Source organism: Mytilus trossulus, chromosome 11, assembly GCF_036588685.1.
Source record: "Mytilus trossulus isolate FHL-02 chromosome 11, PNRI_Mtr1.1.1.hap1, whole genome shotgun sequence".
NCBI classification, from domain to species: Eukaryota; Metazoa; Mollusca; class Bivalvia; order Mytilida; family Mytilidae; genus Mytilus; species Mytilus trossulus.
The window spans coordinates 50,495,540-50,520,884 of NC_086383.1; the positions used below are offsets into that span (position 1 = coordinate 50,495,540).

General features: G+C 33.8%; 2 protein-coding genes across 5 annotated transcripts in view; one reads left to right on the forward strand and one right to left on the reverse strand.

Annotated features, from left to right (window-relative positions):
* On the reverse strand, window positions 1-15,083 carry LOC134691288 (androgen-induced gene 1 protein-like). Of its 4 annotated transcripts, none has more exons than XM_063551729.1 (6): window positions 9,847-10,045; window positions 6,441-6,587; window positions 5,234-5,335; window positions 4,200-4,315; window positions 2,951-3,102; window positions 1-406 (listed from the first exon to the last, which is right to left on the reverse strand). In XM_063551729.1, exons 1-6 carry the CDS (start codon window positions 9,898-9,900, stop codon window positions 351-353), a joined length of 627 nt encoding a protein of 208 aa, XP_063407799.1. In that variant the 5' UTR covers window positions 9,901-10,045; the 3' UTR covers window positions 1-350. The 4 variants fall into 4 exon arrangements, with proteins under 4 accessions (XP_063407799.1, XP_063407800.1, XP_063407797.1 ...); XM_063551730.1 differs by lacking the exon at window positions 9,847-10,045 and adding an exon at window positions 14,988-15,083 and having other exon boundaries at window positions 4-406; XM_063551727.1 differs by lacking the exon at window positions 9,847-10,045 and adding an exon at window positions 7,826-8,186 and having other exon boundaries at window positions 16-406.
* The window catches only part of LOC134691287 (uncharacterized), an 18,391-nt gene continuing 7,035 nt past the window's right edge, over window positions 13,990-25,345 (forward strand). Inside the window, exons 1-4 of the mRNA XM_063551726.1 lie at window positions 13,990-14,245; window positions 15,893-15,961; window positions 18,048-18,122; window positions 19,793-25,139. Coding sequence (XP_063407796.1) covers window positions 14,206-14,245; window positions 15,893-15,961; window positions 18,048-18,122; window positions 19,793-25,139 — 5,531 coding nt within the window. The 5' untranslated portion in view covers window positions 13,990-14,205. The remainder of the gene's footprint in view (window positions 14,246-15,892; window positions 15,962-18,047; window positions 18,123-19,792; window positions 25,140-25,345) is intronic.

The window sequence follows — 25,345 nt, forward strand, 5'->3', positions numbered from 1 at the left end:
ACTTATCTTTCTCTTCTCTGCATATTCTGTGATAATTATTTATTCTGTTGACCCCATCATGACCCCCAGGAAAGTAAAATTTTATTTGTGTGTTGTTTTTTTATTTCTGGGACTAATTTGTTAAAGATAAAATGCATGCAAGAAACATCTTACAACATTATTATGCTGCTCTTCCATCACTATAACATTTAAAATTAAAATACATTTGGTATTTTATAAAAATAAAATAGTACATGCATAATTAATAAATACATGTTTTAAGAAATTACAATTCACAACAACAGTGAGACATTTGAAAATATACAAATAAAATCATTAAACAATTCCTTCTTCTATCAAAATTCTGGTTGCTATTTGACTTTTTGTGTATTTTTCATTTTTCTTGATTGAACAGATCTTTCTTTTCCTGCAAAAGTAAAAACAAAAAGAAATAAAAGATTAATATAAAATAAAAGTATAAATAATTATATAATAAAATTCCAGAAAACAACAACAAAAACTATTCTCATTTTTATTAGCTCACCTGGCCCAAAGGGCCAAGTGAGCTTTTCTCATCACTTGGCGTCCGTCGTCTGGCGTCCGTCGTCGTCGTCTGTCTTTAACTTTTACAAAAATCTTCTCCTCTGAAACTACTGGGCCAAATTAAACCAAACTTGGCCACAATCATCATTGGGGTATCTAGTTTAAAAATGTGTGTTGTGACCCGGTCAACCAACCAAGATGGTCGCCACAGCTAAAAATAGAACATAGGGATAAAAAGCAGTTTTTGGCTAAGAACTCAAAAACCAAAGCATTTAGAGCAAATCTGACATGGGGGTTAAATTGTTTATCGAGTCAAGGTCTATCTGCCCTGAAATTTTCAGTTGAATCGGGCAACCCCTTGTTGGGTTGCTGCCCCTGAATTGGTATTTTTAAAGAAATTTTGCTGTGTTTGGTTATTATCTTGAATATTATTATAGATAGAGATGAACTGTAAACAGCAATAATGTTAGCAAAGTAATATTTACAAATAAGTCAACATGACTGAAATCGTCAGTTGACCCCTTTAGGAGTTGTTGCCCTTTATAGTCAATTTTAACCTTTTTTTATAAATCTTGGTTATCTTTTACAAAAATCTTCTTCTCTGAAACTACTGGGCCAAATTAATCCAAACTTGGCAACAATCATCTTTGGGGTATCAAGTTTAAAAAATGTGTGACGTGACCCGGTCACCCAATCAAGATGGCCACCACAGCTAAAAATAGAACATAGGGGTAAAATACAGTTTTTGGCTTATAACTCAAAAACCAAAGCATTAAGAGCAATCTGACAAGGGGTAAAATTGCTTATTAGATCTTCCCTGTAATTTTCAGATGAATCTGACAACCTGTTAGTGGGTTGCTGCCTGTGAATCGGTAATTTTAAGGAAATTTTGCTGTTTTTGGTTGTTATCTTGAATATTATTATAGATAAAGATAAACTGTAAACAGCAATAATGTTCAGCAAAGTAAGATTTACAAATAAGTCAACATGACCAAAATGGTCAATTGACCCCCTAAGGAGTAATTGTCCTTTATAGTCAATTTTTAACAATTTTCATAAAATTTGTATAATTTTATTAACATTTCCACTGATACTACTGGGCCAAGTTCATTATAGATAGAGATAAGTGTAAGCAGCAAGACTGTTTAGTAAAGTAAGATTTACAAACACATCACCATCACCAAAACACAATTTTGTCATGAATCCATCTGCTTCCTTTGTTTAATATTCACATATACCAAGGTGAGCGACACAGGCTCTTTAGAGCCTCTAGTTTAATGTTTCAAGGCTTCAAATCGTAATTAATTCTTTAATCAGAATTTTTATATAGTTTGCCTTATTTATGCGGCCATTTTAAAAATTTGGGAATATGTATTTTCTCCCCTTATTATATACAGAAAAGTTGAAAAATAATGAATCAAACAAAAAAAAAATCTGTTTTTTTAAAAACAATGGTAATATATAGTAAAGATATTAAACAACATTATTTAACTGAAAAGATTTACAAATAAAAACATTGCAATATATTCTTGTATTTGAGATGCAATTTATAATAATTTTTTTTTGTCAAATGCAAGTGTTACCGGGTAATACATGTATGTTCATATCAATGCATTGAAGTTAAACCCCTCTTGAGTAGAATTGTACTTTTAATTGGGCTAGTTCGCTGGTTTGTTTATTTTCTCTAAAATAAGGAAACTAGAGTCATCAAATCTAAATGTCATGATGCACCTAACAAAAATCTATGTCACATTTATACTATTAATAGAAAAGAATTTGTAGTCTCAGCTCACATTTTTAATACATGTACAATGTAGTTATTTTTTGTTGACAAAATTTGAGAATGACCCTGTGTTATTCTAAGGTCAAAGTGCATCAGTTTTTTTCATAAATCAGCCAAATTTAACTTGTTATACTGACCACTAGACATTAAGAAAAGGCTGATTTATGAACAATTTTAATTTTATTTTACCTTTGAGAGGACTTTTTAAGTAAAAGTAGCCACTCAATTGGCAGCCAAGAGCAATAACTTAAACTCAAATTATGTCATATCAGAACCGATCTATTTGATTATAATCTAATTTTTAATAATGAGTCTTGTGATTGCCTGACAGTGTTTTGTCTATCAGCTCATAGATATAATTTTGTCATACAACTGTGTAGATATCAACAGTTTTTTTCCATGATTTACTCCAGCTTAAAATGGAATATAGAATTAAAAAAAATATAAGGAATGGTTGTAAAATTTGTTCTTTCTATTTGAAATAACATCGAAAATGTGAAACACACTTTAGAATAACCTGCTACACAGGTTGTGCAAGTGTGCATAACATTTTTGATGTTATTTCAAATAGAAAGAACAACTATTACAGCCATTCTTTAATTTATTCATATAAACTATACCAACACATCATATTTTTAAACTTACCCCAGAAAAATTTATTAATAGCCTCTCCTAGTATATATAAACTAATAAATAGGAATAACAGTACTATGATAAACACAGCTCTCTGGTGGGGCTGTAAAACTTTCAATATAGGATATACCCAAATATTGGCATAGTAAGCTATCCACAATATCCTGTAATATATTAAGAAAAAAGATATTCGATACTGATGATTTGATTTTTAATAGTACATAAATATGAGGATAAGAACATGTAACTGTTATGTGGATATGAACCCTGATTTGTGGTACACCTATATAAGCGGAGTCTGTATACTTACTTCCTAGTTCACCAGGTAGCAATCAAAGTTTTTGGGATCAAAGGTCTGTGGGTTGACTTGTCTTGTAAAACCTGGTAATTTTGTATTTCATTGTTTTGTTCCCATTTAAAAGAATCATTATTTTTTTTACTGGAAAAGTGATGTTAACACTTCTATAAATATGTAGAATAGTGGCACTCACACCACATCTTCCTATATCTATAGAAGATATTATTTGGAAAATATATTAGAAGATTATCTCAAGTGTCCTGGCCAGGATTTGAAAAGGGCACTTTAACGCATACATGTCATCGAAGAACAGCGATTATTTAAGCGTTATAATGAATTAGCATTTAACTAAGGCACTCTGGTATAATCAATTTTCAGTAAGATTTAATCTACTGAAAATTGATAATACCAGTGTGCCTAATTTGAGGTTGCAGTTGCGCAGTACTATCTTATCTAATACCGGAAGTGTTATGACGTAAGAGAATCTGATTTCTTGCTGATTCCAAAGTCAAATTAAGATATATTAAAGTTTTGAGTATGAGGTAGGAAATGGGGAACCATAGTTATCTGTAAAAATGTCAAATAACTATATCCATTATTTTGTCCTTTTATACTGGTGGTAGCTAAAAATCTTGATAATAACTTGAAGTGGCTATATTTTTTATGCTCGTTGTAGAAAAGGGATATTTGATGCATTGAAAAGTGTGTATTTTTAATGTACTGAAAAAGTAAAATAACAAAAATACTGAATTCCAATGAAAATTTTTATCAGAAATTCCCTAATCAAGTGGCAAAATCAAAAGCTGAAACACATAGATGACAACTGTCATATTCCTGAATTGGTACAGGCATTTTCTGATGTAAATAATGTTGGAATAAACCTGGTTTTATAGCTAGCTAAACCTCTCACTCACACAAAATTCCATTACATGTATATTGACAATATATGTGATGTATACTTACCACACTAAATATAGCAATGCAAAACCCAACAAGGTTATCAAACCAGATTTACGTGGAGGATACTGATGATATACTATGTATTTCTCTATTAATAAAAATGGTACAATAGTTGTATGCTGAAAGTACAAAACATTTCAATATTTACTGTGAATTAAATTGAAATTCTGATGCAAAAGACATATTCAGAGAGTAAATTAATGTGGTAAGAGATCTTGAAAATCTATTGCATTGTGATAATTTATTGAAATTGAATTCTTCTTGAAATTGAAAAAAAATTTGAAAGTTGAAAAAATCTGAAAAAAATAAATATGAAGCCCTTAAAAAATTTGAACCCCTTCCCCATTCAGAGCAATCACCCCCAAACTCAATCCCAGCTTTTCTTTGTAGTATGGAACCTTGTGGTACAATTTTAGAGAGATCTATATACTTAATTTTTTGTTTATAGACTACAAAAAAATGCTTATTTTTCGCCCCTAATTCATTTTAATTCTTGCATTTTGGGGGATATAACTCCCAAATTCAATCCCAGACTCCTTGTGTGATATGGAACCTTGTAGTATAATGTCAGAGAGATCCATAGACTTAAACACAAGTTATGGTCCAGAACGTACAAAAATGTTTGTTTTTGGATCCTAATTCCCAAACTGTTGGTACCATAACCCCCAAATACAATCAGAACCTTCCTTGTGTGGTATTAAAATTCTTTAGAATATCATAGAGATCTATAAACCTAAACTTAAGTTGTTGTATGGAAACCAAATGTGTCTTCAGATGATGATGTTGACAACGCAGATAACATCATACCATTATACGAACTGAACCAAAACATTTGTTTTAGTTCGTATAAATACTGCTTTAAACATCATGTATCACAGATGACTTCAATTATTTGAATTTTTACTGTACCTTTGCAATTGCATATTGTTGCACACTGACTTTAGTATTATGAGAAAACAAAAATTACTATTGTCCTGTATTTTCTTTTGCAAACCCTCATCCAAACAGTTTCCTGTTAGTGTATACAAAGTACCTACCATAATATGATTGAGCCATGGTGGTATAATTTTATCCAATGCTCTTGGATAGACTAGTTCTCTATCCACAGCATATATACCCCAGAATGTCATCACCACAAACTGAAGGAAAAAAAAACATAGTTAGTACATGTACATTGTTTTTTGAACCTTTGAAGTTATTCTTAAAACAGTTTTTCGGCTTTTCTGCATTGAATTTCTGTACTGTGAGCGCTTCCGATAATTTGTGCCTGAAAGACAATGTCTTCCTGTATTTTAAATCACATTGCTGTATAAAATGATGTTTTTTCTTTGCTTTTCTAATCCATCTTTTTGATAGTTTCTGTTTAAAATTTTCAACCTTGGCAGGACTGATTTATTTGATAGACACATTTCTATAAGAGAAGGTTTTGTGTTGCCTTAGATTTCTAATCTGTATTCAAATTTTAACAAAGAAGCAAGCTAAAATATTATAAAACAAGAATATGTCCATAGTACACGGCTGCCCCACTCGCACTATCATTTTCTGTGTTTAGTGGACCTTGAAATTGGGGTAAAAACTCTAATTTGGCAGTTAAATTAGAAAGATCATACATTGTATCACAGGGAACATTTACATGATGTATACTAAGTTTCAAGTTGATTGGACTTCAACTTCATCAAAAAGTACCTTGAATAAAAACTTTAACCTGAAGCGGGACGAGCGGAAGGAAGGACAGACGGATGGAAAGACGAACGGAAGCACAGACAAGAAAACATACTGCCCCCCTACTATTGTAGGTGGGCATAAAAAAAATAGTATGTCTTGATCTTAATTTTTTTATTTAATTTGAAAATTGTAAAATTTACTCTTTGATTTGTCCTTCTCACATGCTTATTAATCTAGATTTTGATCATCATTATAATACTTCGGTGTTGACAAAAATATCAATTATGTGGTCTTTTTTAAATTCCCTGTTAACAAAACTTTAAATTTTTCGAAAAACTAAAGATTTTTTTATCCCAGGAGTAAATTACCTTAGCCATATTTGGCAAACTGTTTGAATTTTTGTGAGGTTGTAATCTGTTTTGCATTTTATTTTTCATGAACATGTAGGAGTAAATGTAAGGGGAAACAACTCAGAAAAGAATTGTAATAAATTCTGTCAGTCATGTCAGCTCGATGGAAACAATCATAACAACATCTGAAAAAAAATCCTATTTCTAAATATTTTGCAAAATTACTTACCACTCCAACAGGAAAAACAAGCGTTGCTAAGAAATAATCTCTAAATTTCTGCATAGATGATATTTTTTGTCCTTTTTCTGATGGTCGAACATTGGATCCACAAAAATCATTCAGTACAGTGATGCCAAAGTATAATGTCTGAATACACTGAAAAAGAGAACAGAACAATTTCCTCATTTAAAAATTTTCAATTTTCTTTAGTCCTTTTATTGGGCACTTGTATATTATTTACTATCTTTGTCAAAATATACTTGATACATTTGTCATTTCAGGACTTTTTATAGCTGACTATGGGATATGGTATTTGCTCATTGTTGAAGGCATATATTGACCTATAGTTGTTAATTTTTGTGACATTTGGTATCATGTGGAGAGTTATTTCATTGACAATCATATCACATCTTCTTTTCTATATTATATGACCATGATGACATCATCCATTATGATCCATACTGTACCCACTCATTTATTTGTTTTATAAGAAGACTAACAAGGAAACTCCACTTTTCTTCTATTGTTTATATCAATAGATAAAGATCCTTTAAAAGTCTTTATTCTGCTAATCACATTGCCCACAAGAATAATTACAATTAATCATACATTATGATTATAAATATATATGGGGCAATTTGTGCAATTTTTTATCCATAGGTAGTAATGGGTAACGTTTTCTTCTGCAGCTCAATCCATATATTGTAAACTATGACATGTATGAAGACTCATCATGCTCATTTCGAAGCTGAGAGAATATGTGGTTAAATTTGTAGGGTTAAAAAATTAAATTCAGATTTATTTTTCCGTAAATTATCATTCCCTGATGCATCTCTTCCTGGAAAAAATATAATGTCACTACACAGCAATTTTTTGTACAATTGATACCCCTTCCAATCCCACAAAAAAAACACAGATGATCTGCCAGGATCCACATTTGCACATTTTTCAATTAACTGGATAACAGAGCCATGTTCTCAAGCAAAAAAGGCTGTGATGTTTTATGATAATGCAGGTTGAGATATAGTCTGAGATTAGTCTGATGTCCAACTGGGGCCCAAGCTAGTCCCCAAGTCTTGTCTGGCAAAACATCGGTTGGAGGTCAGAGTAATCTTGGACTAGTTGAGATACTTATCTGTTGTTATTTCCTCAGATGTATTTAGGAAATTATATTAATCATTGTACATGTTGTATCATGGGATTTTTGTCATATAAAGAATGCATTATGACTTCACAATCTGCATTGAAAAAGCATGCATATTACGATTTCATTTGACATACGAAAACATATGATTAACTGATATATAACCTGTGGTATCCAGATAGTGGAAGGATTAACTAGAAAGAAAGAATATGATCTGACCACAAATACATGTATGCATCCTGCAACTTACAAAATACCAAAATGTTAAATATTTGAATTTTCCACCAAATCCTTTGTAGCTGAGTATGCCTCCTCCATGTTCATCTCTGATTTGTATTTGATTGTAAATGAAAGATCCCAGCAACACAACAAATGCTGTGAGATGATAAACTTTCACAAGCAGGGAATTCATCAGAAAATTAGAACGTTTAATAAGACAGGGGAGATAATTTTTGTTTTATTTGATTCGGAAAGACCTTTGGACCCGGTTTTATCAGATTTAAATCGATAAAGTAAACAATTTAAATCTGTAAAGTATTTGATATTTAAATTTTTGGCGGTTAATTGAACGCATTGTTAATTAATTACTTTGTATTTAGCTATCTAGAACAAAACATAGTTGGAGAACACGCGATCTGGGTTTTTTCCTGAACATTCCGTGTTCGGAGTCATTTCTACATTTGCATTCGGCATTAAGAAATGCCACTTACTAAATTCCAAAATGTTAAAAATTTAAATTTTCCACCATATCCTTGCCAACCAACTTCTATATTAACGATGTCATAGGTTAGGGAGAAAATATAGAGAACATAAACTGGTAAATGGTACAGCAACATTTTCAAAATTTGCAGGTGAAAATTGTTTACATCACGTGATAAATGTAAAGCTATGGAAGACCAAACGTTCCATAGACGGTCATTTATGAGCAGGTGCCCGTCGAATTAAAAATGTGTTAGGGGACGACCATTTGATATTCTGGGGGGGGGAGGATTTTGAAAATAAATAACTCAGCCTTGATAATTACAAAAATAAATGGTTTGTTCTTTGGTACTGGTAGTTTGAAAATAAATTTCATGACTTGCAATGTATTGAAAATAAATAATCCAGCAGGTCTGTAGCTTCTTAGGCCTTCAACGGTTCCAAAACCTTTCAAAAAATGTTTTGCCTCGCTCTGCTCGGCGAAATATGTTCCAAAAACCTTTCAAAAAAATTGTTGCCTCGCTCCGCTCGCCGAATTTGTTAATTTAACAGTATACTTTTGAAAGAGCCTGGCTAGGTAAAACCAAACTTTAATACTATGTATGTATGCATGTATGCAATACATGTATATTGGTTGGGAATTTAAATAATTCATTTCGTGAAGAAAAGTATAAAATACTTAATCTAATTATACCAATTGTCTTTTATAATATACTATGTATTTGTTTCGTTTGTCCTGTCCTGCTATGTATTATCTTAATATGTATATATTGTCCTCTTGTACACAAGTATGTGTCTGAGGTTATGAATAAAATCTTAATCTTATAATTTCTGCAGGGGATAATGATTAATTTTGATTAAATGGTACACAATTATGAATAACTTGGCTATACAACATGTATTATTCATAATAAATAAATATTTTAAAAATTGTATGTTTTTCGAATATCATAAATATAGTGAAAATGAATAATCAGTCCCCCTTGTTTTAATGAAAATGAAAAATCTTGCTTCAATAGTACAGAAAACGAATAATCTGTCCTCTCAGTTTACAAAAATAAATAACCGATCAAAAAAAAATCCTCCTGCCACCCCCCCCCCCCCCCCCAGAATATCAAATGATCGTCCCCTTATTTCACATATTAATTAATGCAGTAGATCCTGAAAGGGGTTCTAATGTTACAAACATAAGCCAAACTAAAAATAAGAGAAAGCTGATCGAATAGAATAGCCTTGCAAAACGCCATGTTATCATTCGGACTACGATAAATCCTACTTTGTAAAAAAATCACTCTCTTTTGGTTTTGAATTCAAGTTAGGCGTACCTGTACTCGGAAACCTTATCTCAAACGTGATAGCACATCCTCATTTTTATGTTGTTTATAATAGCGTGTCTGGAAATTTAGAAACGATCCCGGTAAATATATCGAGGTTTCAGTAACTAAGCCTATCCTGAAAGATTGCCAATTCAACACTGTAATTAGATCATTGAATAATGTTTTTATTGGTATTAATATTGATTTTGTTGAAGTAAATTAAATTCATCAAACTAAATACTATTTTTATATTCACATTCATGGATCTACAATCTGTCAATACCTGCATCTTGACATTGCACATGGTCATATTTTTCTCTGACTGTTCATGAAGTATTTACACGAAATCCACAATCTAATTAAAATATTGATCTCTGATAATGTTTTACTATGATTACGTAATCAGAGATCAATACTTTAATTAGATCAAGTTGACGAAATCCATTGGATGTTAGATGTCACGGTACTGATTGATAATTTAGTCTTAGATGCATGTTTTTTTAATAGTTGTTAGTGGCCCTCAGATATGTATATACTTAGTGTCTTTTTGTTTTTTGTTGTTGGGATGCACTAGGACCCGGCCACGTCCCCTTGTATTTGTAGTATTTGTATCATAGTTTTACCCATCTGATAATTTAAGCTTTTTTAACTGACTTTTATAGTTCGTTCTTATGTTACCGTTGTACTGTTACACCACGTCCCGTGTCACGGTACTGTAGGAGGACGGTTGCCGTTAAACATGTTAGCGGGATCCCAACTTGGCATGTTTAACCCACCACATTCTTTATGTAAGTGCCTCTCCCAAGTCAGGAGCCTGTAATTCAGTGGTTGTCGTTTATTTATATGTTACATATTTGTTATTCATTCAATTTTTGTACATAAATCAGGCTTTAGTTTTCTCATTTGAATTGGTTTACATTTTCATTGGGTCGCCTTTTATAGCTGACTATGCGATATGGGCTTTTCTCGTTGTTGAATGCCATACAGTGACCTATAGTTGTTGTTGATTTATATGTCATTTTGGTCTCTTGAAGTTGTGGAAAGTTTTCTCATGGGCAATCATGGTTATTTTATAACTTCCTGTTACAAAACTTTGAATTTTTCGAAAAACGACGGATTTTCTTATCCCAGGAACAGACAAGCTTGGCCGTTTTTGGTACAACTTTTTGGAATTTTTAGTCATCAATGCTCTTCAACTTTGTAATTGTTTTGCTTTATAACTATTTTGATCTGAGCTCATGATGAGTCTTGTGTAGACGAAACGCTCGTCTGGCGTTTCAAAGATGATATCGGATATATACATTGTATGTTCCTTATGTCATAACTATATACAATCCCGTTCCCTTTTCACTAATGTGACCTACTGATTTATACTATTTAACGGGTTTGTAATAATACGAGCAACACGACGGGTGCCATATGTTGTGCAGGACCTGGTTACCCTTTCAGAGCAAATGAGATCATCCCCAGTTTTTGGTGGGAGTCGTGTTGCTTAGTCTTTAGTTTTCTATGTTGTGTCTTGTGTACTATTAGCAGGGGCGGATGCAGGAATTTTTCGAAAGGGGGGGGGGGTGCTAACCCAGGGCAAAAGGGGGGGGGGGGGGGGTGCAAAACATATGTCCCGATACAAATGCATTGATCGGCAAATATAAAGGGGGTGCGCACCCCCGGAACCCCCCTCTGGATCCGCCACTGCTATTAGTATTATTACTTGTCTGTTTTTTTTAGTCATGGCACCAGCGTTGTCACTTCATTTTCGATCTAATTAATAGTTTAAACGTCCCTCTTGTATCTTTCGCCCTTCTTTAAAATATGCACGATGATGACAGCTAGACATATAATGCATGTGTGGATACAAAAGTCATGTGTTATATGTCTCTGATGGTTAGGCCAAAAAATTGTTTTAAATATTTATAAATGATCTACCAGACAAATTCTTTTCAAGTCCTGATCCTGTTGATATCAATTGTTGATTAATTTAAACATATTTTATATATTTGCATAAACACAAATTTGATGATACACAAGTCAACCAAACATATATATGAAGTCTTCTCAGGCCGTTTTAACATATTAAACCGTGCAATACAATACATAAGAGCAAATGACCAAAAACGTATTCTGAAGCTAGAATTTCCCTATACTTATAGTGTTAGATTTGGGGAAAATCAACTATCTGATACTATGAAGATTATTTGTATGCCCAATTTATGGCCATTATGTTTTCTGGTCTGTGCGTCCGTTAGTTCGTTTGTTCGTTCGTCCGTTCGTCCCTCTTCAGGTTAAAGTTTTTGGTCGAGGTAGTGTTTGATGAAGTTGAAGTCCAATCAACTTGAAACTTAGTTGACGTGACGTCATTTTCTGATTTCAAACAAAAAAAAACATTTTTCAAAAATTTACCTGTATAGAGTTGGAATCGAGTTGTCCTTTTTGTCATTTATTGTGTCGAACACGATTGTTAACAAAAGTTCGCATTAAAACATTGAAAAAGTTACAAGTAAAACAATGCCCCGTCTACGTCAAAATGAGAGAGAACGAGTTATTGAGATGCTGGCAGCAGGAATGACCCAAGTCAGGTTGGAAGTCAAGTGCAGGTTGCAAATCATTTTAATGTCTCTAGAATTACTATTGCAAGGCCTAAGACTCGTCTCAGATACTGGCACAAAAATGATCGCCCCATGGTGACAGGCCACGTGAAACGACGTTACGTCAAGACAGACACATCCGCATCATTCATCTCCGGAATCGATTTGTAACCGCGTCACAAACTGCACGCCAGACCCACGGGCAGAATAACAACAGAATACCTGCTTAAACAGTTCGTAACCGATTGCGTCAAGTTGGTCTAAGAGCTCGTCGTTCATTGAAGGGACCTATCCTTACGCAGCGTCACATGATGGCGCGACTTCAATGGACACGGGTACGGATTCGATGGAATAGGCAAACATGAAGACATGCAGGTTCTTTTTACCGATGAATCTAAATTCAACTTGAAATTTAGCGACGGCAGAACCAGGTTCTACCGGAGACGCAATGAACAATTTTCTGATGCGTGCACGTGCGACAAGGAAACAGATCGGTTTAGTGGTGGCGGAATTACCTACAAGGAACGCACCGAGCTCAAAATCATCGTTGGTAACCTAAATGCCACAAGAACGGTAAAAGGGACGAAATTCTGGTTCCTGTTGTTCTCCCGTTTCTCCGAAGACATCGTTTTAACCACGTTTCTTCAGCAAGACAACTCCCGTTTTCACGTGGCAAACATTTCGATGACCTTTTTGGAGAATCACCATATTCGTGTGTTGCCTTGGCCAGCAATGTCTCCAGATTTATCACCAATTGAACATCTCTGGGACGAACTTGAGCGACGTATCAGTAATAGCCAAAATCCACCGGAAACGCTAGCCCAGCTCCGAACAGCACTTTTCATGAAATGGAACAACATCCCGGCTCTAGATTTTATTCGACGTCTTATTGATTCCATGCGACGCGTACGGAGGTGTCAGGCGGTCATAAAAGCAAGAGGTGGTCGTATACAAGGCATTGACATGTTAACCCAAATTCTGTACTCGTCTGTCCGAAAATGTGCAATATTGTTTTCAATAAAAAAAAAAACACTTATTGTTCTCTTCAAAATCATGTTAGCTTACTATTCCATTAGATTATTGTTATCAATTTTTTATTGTAAAAAAATTGAAATGATCTTATAAGCATGTAACGTGTCTATTTTTGCCTAGTATATATTTTATCACGATATCAAGTTATATCACAGGCACTTGTTTTTGTCAATATATATGGGGTTTACTATCCATACCAGTACACACAAAAAATGAGCAGTATGGATAGTAATTGTAATATATACCGAATAACATCCGTAAACATAAACATGTTTCGGAACAAGAATATTTCAAGACTAGGATATTATGTGCCCTGCGAAAATATGAAATATTGTACGACATTTCCTTTTAAGTTCATGTTCATATATTGCTTAATTACCCCCCCCCCCCCCCTCTTTTTTCCTATTCCTATCGGTCCGCGTGGTATAAATCGACATGGAACGTAACCTAAATGTTGCCAAGTTCCTACTTCATTTAATATAAATAGATAGGAAATAGGGCTATGAGGGGGAAATGTAAAACATTGATCATAAATTTTAATCTGCTGACCGCGGAGTCCCTGTGAGTGTGACTAAACATGAATCGCGGAACTCGAAAAGTTAAAAATACATATAATTCAAGGATAATGTAAGGGAACCGTCGCCTTTCCTTCAACTTCCTCTTCCTATTCGTTCCAAATGCGATGATATTTAAACAAGAAACTAACAAGTTTTTAATTCGTCGAAACTAAACATTTCGCATATTTTCGGAAATCACCTGCCTCGTTCTCGCAAGGTCAAAAGGGTAATTCCTGACGTCATTAAAATCCTGCACAACATTGAGAAAATCCCCATATTTGATTGGATTTATCGATCAATTGGATTTAAATCATAGTTATTTGAAAAGTATTTTCTAAAATAAGAACCGTAACATATTCTAGTAATGGTGAAGTAGTTATACGATGTACTAGTAACATTAACCTCGAGAGAGCCTGAGAGGGACATCCATTATCAGAGGGGATGCCACGTCGGAAATCCGTGTTTGGTTCGCCTCAAACAAGTACGTATTTTCTATATTTTCTGTTCGTGTGTATGCTTGACAAGAACAACACATTTTAATATGACTTCTTTGGTGATTTTGATACATTTAAATACATTTGTCAAGTCTGTTTTAATTAGTTTTCTATGTGCTCTTGGTGGAGAAACCGCGTACAAGGGAACACCCTCCATGTTTGTTGATGTGGGATTACCCATAACCATGAATGATTTTGTTTTCTGAATTTACGATAAGCAACTAGTTTGACTTATTTTTATTTGAATAGAAGCTGAATTTGGATGTTTATACAAGCTATTTCTAACATTTAAATTATATTTTGAGGCTGCAATGATATAAAATATTCGGTTTAGTCGTACTGAACAACCGTTGGGAATTTTCCCAGGCCAACAATTTGGACGGTTCCAAGAAGAACGGAAGATAGGGGTTTCATTATAAACATGCGGTTATTATTTTTGCTAATGTACGTTGAACACTGTTTTTTTTCAATTTTGGAAATTTTTAAAGGAATAAATTAGAATATTTTTGTCTTAAAGTTATCGACACGGGTTTATAAATAACTGTGAGATGTGAAATATGTATATTAGTATACCTATCAACAAAATGGACTCATCAAGGCTATGTAGTCATTTATATTTAGAAACTGTGCAAGATGATTGCACAACACAACAATTAACATATTTATTGATGAATCTAACACATTGGGGAACACATTTTATTGTTTTTCGTCGTAGTAATTTATATTTACATAGTATAGACAATTTGTAACCTGTATTTTTTTTTATATTTGTGTCATTTATAAATTTGGAAATTACGTCACATTACTCAGAGTGGGTGTTCCCAAACATAATTACATTATGGATTGACCCATTTTGCAAAGTATGTAGGGGAGATTCGAAATAAACAATCACGTGATCATATGTATTTTAAAGTATTATTTATATATTTGTAAAACATAGAAGAAAAAAATACAACACACATTTGAAGGTGCTAAATTTAATCACAGATATATTTAAAAAAAAACTTGAGAGCCAAGAATTTATAAATAATTTTATTTATTTCCATAAACAAATTTATTAATATATATAATAAGACCTCAAAATATAAATACAAAAACATCATTACAATTTCTATAAATAATCATACATTTTTTTTTATTAATTTGTGTATACTGACAACATAACTTTGATAGCTTTACTGCATATGAAGAAAAAAGAAACTGAAACCTGAAACTGAGCAACTGTTTTGAGAATTTAAATTCATTGGTAAAAGTTTAAACACAGAGGAAGATGAAAAACAATTATGTTATTGTTGTTCATCTAACATGTCTAATAAAACAGTATCAATTAATATCTTGTTCTATGAACTTAACATATCAAATTAAAGCTACATGGAGCGTAAACAAAAATCAAATTTAAATAAAGATGGACAACAACTTATAATAATATAATATTATTTAGCAAAACCATTCTTTATTCTCTAAATGAAATCCTGGTTCAACCACAAATGAAAATTGCACCTAAAAATTGAGGTTTTTCAATGAAGGGGGGCCTTACATGAAGACAAAATATTTTCCAGCAAATTGAAAAACATTTACAAATGAAAAAAGTTGACATGAAGATTTGATTTCTTTTTCGTAATGTGTCTTTTTAGGTTCATATGATGATGATTCTGATGAGTGCAGTGAAGGAAAAAGATTGAAAATATCAGAAGATTTTAATGGTAATTTTGTTAGTTAAGTTTTGTAGGTGTTGTAAGTTTGTTTATTGGTAATTTGTATATTTTCCCTTTGATTTTACTGCCTAATATTTTCTAGTATCAATGTACTGGCTGTATCACTGAAAATATAAGGCAATACATTGTGTTATGTCATAATAACAGATAAACATGACTTTATCATGTTGAATATCTTAACTCGCCCTAATGGGCTCGTCTAAGATATTCAACATGATATAGTCAGTATCAAAAACGAAACAACCTATTATTCTATATATATCAAAATGTGCATCATTTTCTTTCTATCAAATCGTAAGCCCTTTGTTAAAGATACCATACAACATTTGGTAAATAAAACCTCTACATTTATAAAAAAAAAATTGAAAACAACACATTTAATAATTTCATGTGTCAGAAGCGCTTTTCTGGATTTACCTTCATCAGTTTAAAAGTTGTTCTTTTTTTCCTTAGAGTTTTTTTTTTTACTTAAGGAGGGTGGTCATAAATTGGGGCCTATGAAATGGAGATGAATTCAAATTTTTGACAATAGGGACAGTGACGGGGACTTAAAGACGAAGATATGAGACCCAACTGATGCATTAAACCTAGTTTTGGGAAAGAGACTTGATAGCATTTAAAGAAACAAGAATTGAGTTTAATATAAGCTAAACAAAAAAATTATGGACATGGTTGATTATTTGAATTTTTAATGATTTTTGAAAATAACTGTTGATGGTATGGCCTAATCTAGCTTGTAAATTTTGTTTGTTATTCAATGTGATGATCAAGGGTCCAATGTTCAATTTACACACATTTTGCACCTGGCTGATGCTTTATGACATGCGTATATATACATATTTCAGAATGCTGCACTACTTGTACATGTACTTTATATATTTCATAATGTACAACAGCATCTGATTATGTTTGAAGGATTTTATCATGTTTAAGAAATCAACACAATAATAATGGGGGGGGGGGGGGGGGGGGGGGGGATGTATTATTTCATACTTTTTTTTCAAGATCAAGATTACTTTTTCAAGTAACAAAAATTTTCATAATAAGGGGGTGGGGGACTGTCTGCTAAATTTTTGTTGTTACATTTTATTTAGGTCATACTGGTACATGTAGCTGTCTCATTGACTTCTACACACAGGGGTGGATCCAACCATTTGAAAAAGGGGGGAGGGTTCCAACTATATGCTTCAATTCAAATGCATTGAAGGGCCAAACAAAGGGGGTGTTCTGACCCCCAGACCCCCCCCCCCCCCCCCCCCGCCCCCGAACTGGATCCGCCAATGACACACATCTCCCAGTATTCAATGATTTTATTTCTGAAATATTACTAAAGCATTGAAAGGTAATAATGAAAGAAAACATTGGATAATTTGCCTTTGAAGCTGGAGTTGTCTCATTGGCACTCATGCTACATCTTCTTATATCTATATCTAAGGGGGTATTCAAAATCACAAGTATCAGTGGTGGATCCAGCCATTTTAAAAGGGGGGGGGGGGTCCCAACCCAGGATAAAAAGGGGGGGTTACAACTAAATGTACCCATTCAAATGCATTGATCGTCCCAAAAAAAGGGGGTTTCAACCCCGGAACCCTCCCCTGGATCTGCCACTGAGTATTTAGTGGCAGAAGTAAGAACAACTGCTTGTCTGACTCTAATAGACAACCAACTGTCAACCAATCACCTGGTGGTGGATAGAGGGAGCCTAGGCTCCCTGCCCCCCTCTGTTGTTGGGAAATTTGGTTGATTATATAGAAATCACTGGAGCAGGCAACCTCATTAGGAGACAGTGCCCCCTCCCCTTTATGATTTTTTTTAAATTTGCACGTCACCAACTGCTTGTGTGTATAAAGGAGAGAAAGCAATTCCTTCAACATTACAGGCTCCTTTCGTTTATTTACCTGTTTACATGTACATGTATACTATAAGAAAAATAATTATATTGTCAAAAAGAAGCATGTTTGAATTAAATTTAAAAAGATGATGAACTCAATTTAAATTCAATTTTGATCATTGTTGATTGAGAGTCAGTATTTCCTGTTTTTTATTTTATATTATTTTTCTGTTTTTGCTTCAGAAAATGGTAGTGAAGAAGAAAATGAAGAGAACAGACAAGTGATTGTAATTTCAGAGTCTGTTCAGGACAAACCAGGTATAAGAACACAAAGAATGATGATGACCATTTAATTTTTATGGGGAGGGAGGCTGGGATAAAATTCCAAAAAAGTCAGGACAGAGGTTTTGAGTAAAAAAAAAATCTTTGCCAAAAAAAAAGGCAGGATGACAATTTATGTAAAAAAAAGTCAGGATAAACTACCTGTTATAAAAAAAGGCAGGACTGGATAGATTGAAATAAAAAAAATGCCACACAAAATGTTCTATCCTAGCTCCCCCCTTAAAAATCAAATGGTAGCTCCCTTTAATAATGCTTTATTACACTATATTTCAAAACATAAAAATATTATTTAAGTTTCAATTCAAATTTAGACTGCATCTAGGCAAACATAAGGCTTATTTATTTATAGAAAGCGAATGTCTGTGTTTTCTCCCCAGCTGATTATAGACCTACAAAAAAACAAAAAACAGCAATTATTACATGTATTACACTTAAATATAGAGTATGTTTATACAAAAAAAAATAGCTCACTCAACACCAACATATTCATGATATTAAAATAGAATAGAATAATGACATGTATGAAAAGAAAGCTCTTACAAATGCATTTATTAAATTGATGTTAATCTAAACTATATACTTATACATCGCTAAACATCTAAATATAGGTATAGTGATCTATAAATAGATACAAGTATCAATAAATTTTGAAAAATGAAATATGTCTAGTATGCAGACGTCATTACTGGGCTTAATATTACCTTTAAAACATATCAACATCACACATACTTAAACAAACTGTCAAAGCAATGTTTGAAAATGCAATATAGTTATTTGAACTAGATTGTGAAGTTTACCATGTTAACTGACTCATTTTTTTCATAAATAGTTGCTTTAAAAAATGAAATTAATACTATTAATTTTCTTCTTCATAAATAGTTGCTTTAAAAAATGAAATTAATACTATTAATTTTCTTCAAATATTTTTTAGAGAAATCAATATTAAAGTCTGTCTTTTAGTTTTTCTTTGAAATAACTTTTTATTATATCATTATTTCAAAAACGAAGTTGAAGAAATTCTTTTAATAAAATCTGAAAAATTGTTAGGTTCTTTATGAAAGCAGAAAATTTGGAGCTTACTGCCGGCACTTATTTTATAACTTGGCACATCCTTGATGTACAATACTTTCATACAATACCCCCATCTATATGACATTTATATACCCTAACCATAACCTATAATTGAAATTCCTTAAAAATAACTAAAATTTGACATAAATTTTACACCATAGTCATGATAGTAGAGGGGCATGTCCTATATTTCTCTAAAGTGGGTCAAAGTTATGTACTTCCAGTAGTTTGTGGTCACATCACAATAAATTGAAACTTAATACACATATGAATTATGAAGAGGACTGTTAAATATATATATATGGCAAATTTGGGTTTCCACCCAGATTTCATAGTTCGTGTAGTTCATTGAACATGGAAATGTAAAAGTGCAATCAGGGGTCTCATGCCTGAGGACCAATATTCTAGCATTCAAAAATAATATACTATCATTATGATATCATTTAGTTTTAGATTTAGGAACATAGAAATATCATGATCTCTAATTAAAATGACACTTTTTTTTGAAGCAAAATACTATTTAAATTTTCTTTTTTCTAAACAACATAAATGAATTCATTTTTCTTTCATTTTAGCTGTATCCCTGTCTACTGATGATGGACAATCTGCCCTGGTTCAAGATGTTGTCATGGCAGAACCTATTCCAGTGACAATAGTGACATCACCAGACACGGGTCACCTGGTGCTGCAAACTATTACACCTGCATCTCTAACTTGCACAGATCTTGCTTCGCTAGAGGAACTTCAAGAACTACAACGTCAGAATTTATCTCTCGGTGAAGAAATAAATGAGAAAGATCATACTATTCTTGAGGTTTCAGAAACCACAATTTCTGCAGCAAATAAAAAGGAAGCTGTCACAGTTCAGTCGTCTGTACCAACAGTGCTGCCATCTAGTGTTTTTAGGTCAGTTTTATCAGCTGAAGGTATAAATAGCACAGCAAATATACAGATTCTTGCACAGAATACATCCAAAGACCAGTTGGCACAAATTGTTGTGATTCCGCAAGGAGAATCTTTGACTGAAGCGCAGAGACAGGCTTATATTATTGGAGCACAGAAGAATTTGGAAGGTCAACCTAACGCAGCTTTAGATTCTCATGAGAAAAGGAACTTATCGTTAGAAGCGTTGTTTCAAGTTACAGATAATGAGCTTCAAAATATCAGTAAGACTACGCCATTGTCACCTCAACAACTTATTATAGATGATTCTCAAAAAGTTATTACCAGTAAATTCCTGGTTTCTGTTCCATCTAGTCATGTGTCCGGGAACCAGATTCCTTTAACACAAACCGCGTATGTCACCCAAGTTTCATTAGACCAGGCCTCCCAAGATATGATGCAAGCAGGGGCTAAAAAAACAGCAAAGAAACCAGGTAAATATATTTGTTCATTTTGTGGACGTGGATGTGCAAAGCCAAGCGTGTTGCAGAAACATCTCCGTGCTCATACGGGAGAACGACCATATCCATGTGACGATTGTGGGTTCCATTTCAAAACAAAAAGTAACTTGTATAAACATTGCAAATCAAGAACACATAGGTTAAAGGTCGGTTTATTACGTAAATCATCAAACAAAAAATCTGGATCAGAAAGCAAAGATTCTCTAGAAATAGAAGAAAATTCTGCCATATCTGAAAGTGAGACTGAATCTGAAACTGAGGTTGATGACAAAAGTTCAAATGTCAGAGTTGAATATGATCAAGGTCAAGTTGTAAATGAGGCTATATATATAGCAAGCAAACTTGTAGATAATCCACTTTCAAGGTTGCCAATGGAAGAACATCAAAAAGTTCTGAAAATGGCAAGTCATATAATGCCAGAAATGGAAATTTCAATGGACGAAAAATCAAAAGATCCCAATAAGAAAGAGCAAGCTCAGAACCATGTGTTAAAAGAAGTAATGAAATATTTAGGTAAGCCTAAAGAGGAGAGACCTAAAATTGAAGTGCCAGAAATCCCAGAAGCTCGAAGACCATTGATGGAATATAGGCGACCAATGAAATCACTTGATAGGTCCAAATCTTTACATGACAAACTAAAGGCAAAACTAGAAAGGTCAATATCATTAACAGAACCACCAAAAGTGCCATTACTGAAAAGAAGCATGAGTACCTTGGCTGATCCGAAAGCTATTGAAACACAGTTTTTGAAAATAGCTCCAAAACAAAAACATTCAGCGCTGGATTTGATGTCACAGTTATCTCAACCACAGAAAGTTATTGTTCAACCTACAGACATGCAAGAGTATTCCTCGAAGGCTTTACAAAACCTTGTTCAGAATAGTATACCAACTAGTTCTGTTCTTTTACCAATAAAGACTGCTCAGCCTAAAAGTACCGTTAATCACATTGGACAAATAGAAACTGCCACTATACCACCTAAACCAACTCCAAATCTTGCTGGACACATTGAAACAATAAATTTACCAAATGCCGATAGAAACTCAGCAGAAACTACAAAAGCATTACAAGACTTGGAAAAATTGACTGAAAATTTTCAGCAAGCATCCAAAGCTGGTACAAAATTAACTGCAGCTGTAACAACTCTTCCAGATGGAAGTTGTCAAGTTGTCATCCATTACCACCCACAACAGCAGACGACACAATCAGCATTTCCCATAATGCCTCAGCAGCCTATTACAACTCAATCACCAACGAGGAAACAGGACTCTAAAGTAGTGCAAAGTGCAGATATTTTAAGTGAAAGAATTCAAAATTTGATTAGAGCAAATGCTGCTATTGTTAGTACACCGATGGCAGACGCTCCAAGACACAGAAAGATGTCACGACAAAACAGTGAAATTTTACCTAAAACTGAACCTCAAACTACGAAACTGCCACCACAAACACCACCTGTCAGTGGTAATCTAGTCAGAAAACTTTCTTTGGAAAATCTTCCGAGCAGTTTACAAAATACCGTGATTTTACCTAACATGGCTGCATTGAGTCAAATGTCGTCATCAGGAGTTTTAACAAGTACAGCTATTTCTCCCAGTGTTGATGTTGTCGGGGATCAACAAACACCATTAATATATATATTAAAACCAGACAGTAGAAAACAATCAGCAACTACAAAGTCAACATCTGTGATGTCACCTTTAGGAAACGCATTATCCATTCCATTGTCCTCTAGTCAGAAAGTTTCAACATCAGTGAAACCACACACCATGACTAGTTCTGGCAGTATAGAGAGTAAAAATCAAACTTTGCAGACAAAGGTTAGTACATCTCGATTCCAAAATATTGCTCCTGTTACCAAGCCCTTGTTGACCCGTCAGTCTTCACAGTCAGATGGATATGTTTTCAGTACAACAAGAACAAAAGACCTAGATGGCCATGAAATCACTGTAAAAATAAAGCTCAATAACCCAGATGAGACTCCAGATGGAGCTAAGCAAGAAGGTCAAAGTTCAAGCAAACCTGAGGTTAAAGGTCAAAAGAATAATAATGTAAGAGAGGACAATAAAAAAGAGATATGTAAATGTATTGTATGTGGTTGTGTATTTAAGAACAAGTATGAGCTAGGAAAACACGAAAGAATTCAGTGTAAATTTATTAAAAAAACTGATGGTCAAACTTTACAGAAACCTGTTCTCTCTGGTCAAACATTGGCTATAAGTGAAAACCATAACAAGAAACGAGGTTGTGTTATTTGTGGGAACGTTTTTAAAAATGAATACGAGCTAAGTAGACATCAGCAAGTCCAGTGTAAATCTGTAGAAATGGAAGTTGATGGCGAAATAATCAAAATGGAGGTCAATAAAGATGGAGAGCCAGTTTCTGAATTTAAAATGGAGGGAGCAAAAAGAACTAAAAGCTTACAACTGGAGGGACTCACTAATTATATGAATGTAACTAAAGAAGGAGAACTGAAATTAGTTGAAAAACCATTATATGGATCACCTCAAGTAGCTTCTCCAGGAGTTATGTCCCTTGGAAATACTGTGATGGTATCATCTAGTCGTGGGAGAATGTTAAACAGACAAGATGCAACAACATCCTTTGACATAATGGGTGGAGGAACAGTAACTGTCAAAACACCAATTCATGATTCTGGAAAATTACGTTGGATCGAGCAGAAAAATTCTACAGCCAGTCTACCACAAATCAATCGTCCATCTTCTCTTGAAAGTCCTCAGTTGCAAAAAACAGCAGAAGAAGCTAAGGCTATGTGGAAAAATACACTTAAACAGAAAATTTTAATGAAAAGGTCTCTTAGCACAGACAAGCTAGCATCTCCATCGGGAAGACTTGAATCGCCGTCTGCTTTAGTACCACAGACTAAAGGAAGACTGGAATTACTGCCTGCCTCATCATCACAGGTTAAAGGAAGACTTGGTTCATCATCTGCTTCTGTATCACATATTAAGGAGGAAGAACACCAAGATACCAATTCATGGAAAGAGGCGAATCCAAATTTAAAAATTGATGAATCAACTGCAGCGAAAAATCACCCGATACTTTTGAAATATGTCACCGAACCTGTTGCACCCCATTTAGAAGAAAGTCAATCCTTTTACACTGCCGAACGATTATTTGGTTTAGATAAAGGCGAGAAACAGATCAGTAATGTACAAATTGGCAAGGGAGATAATTTGAGAATTATGAAGAGTGCTAGTTTATTAGAAGACAAACTTGCTTTAACAAAAGAGTTGATAGAAAGACTTAACATAATTGTACCTGTAGTGATGGAACAAGCTATATATAGATCACCACAAATTGATAGCGGAACAGCGGGATTTGAATCACACGGCAGTTCTGATGCGCTCAGCCCATCTAAAGTAACGACTGCTCAAAAAGTTTCAAAACTAAAAGCTGCTTTAACTAGCACAGAACCACTCAAAGAGTCCATCTGGAACAAGTTTCCATCCCGAAGCAGAAGTTTGTCAGAAAGTGATGTACAGGCAATAGAAATTAAAGAGAAATATCCATTATTGCTCCATGGACATTCTTTTCCATCTTTGAAGTCCTCGACATATGCCTCCTTCTGTTGCCTTCAGAGACCTCAACCAATGTATGTCATGCAGAGTCATTCAAAAAAGGTATCAATGTACTCAAATTGGAGAGTTGCACGTCATGACCCAAATCCTGAAGGACTGACATCAAAAATGTTGCTCAGTCTTTATTCAACTTCTTACTCGTCAAATCCTGTTTACAATGATGCCCATCAAGATTCTCCAAAAGGAGGCTTATTGACTCATAGTAGTTACTGGACGTTTAAACAGAATCAGAAAGCTGGAAAATCTGACATTGAATCAAATAAAAAGGCAATGAAGCGATTAAAAGATGATAGCTTAATGAAGAAATCAGTATCTGTAGACCGTGCTGAATCTTCAACGCCTAGTCCATCTGCAAAGCGACAAAAGATATCTGGTGTTGAAGGAGGATTTAAGTCTTTAGAAGATTATACATATGTCAGAGGAAGAGGGAGAGGTAAATACGTCTGCTCTAAATGTGGAATTAGATGTAAAAAACCAAGCATGCTTAAAAAGCACATCCGCACACATACCAACCTCCGACCATACCATTGTAAAACATGCCGATTTTCTTTTAAAACAAAAGGAAATCTAACAAAACACATGAAATCTAAATCCCACCATAAAAAATGTGTTGAAAAGGGAATCGTACCTGTTCCGACCCAGATTGATGAATCGCAAATTGATCAAGAGGCGTTGAAATTGCAATGTGAATATTCAAAGAAGGCCAAGATCAAAACAAAACTTGCTGAAACAGGAGATGAGGAAAATGAAGAGGACACTGATGATGCTGATGAAGAGAGCGATGAAGGGGAACCGATGGAGGATGATGAGGATGAAAATGATGTTATGGAAGCAGATGATGAGAATCTAGATAGCATGGACAATGGTGATGATATTAGAATGGATGAATCAGATGAAACTTCAAAAGATGTAGAAATTAGGTTTGTAAGATTTGAAAAAATAAACCTGTTCTGAATACTTCATATTTAAGTTTTTATTTTAATTAGACAAGTTTTTACAAGTTTAGATAATGAAGAATATTTGTTCATATGAATAGGTTTTCAATTTTCATGATTTCAATATATTTAGAATTTTTGGCGCATGGGTTTAGCTTTCACACCAATTATAGCTTTTCCTTGTACACAAT

What these genes read in the sequence shown, in the direction of transcription:
- LOC134691288 (XM_063551727.1), bottom strand. Translation starts at nt 7,987, where the DNA reads ATGAATTCCCTGCTTGTGAAAGTTTATCATCTCACAGCATTTGTTGTG. An exon ending in ATTTAACATTTTGGTATTTT is followed by an intron (nt 6,588 to 7,825) that starts GTAAGTTGCAGG and finishes TCTCTTTTTCAG; the next exon opens with TGTATTCAGACATTATACTT. An exon ending in CATGGCTCAATCATATTATG is followed by an intron (nt 4,316 to 5,233) that starts GTAGGTACTTTG and finishes TTGTACTTTCAG; the next exon opens with CATACAACTATTGTACCATT.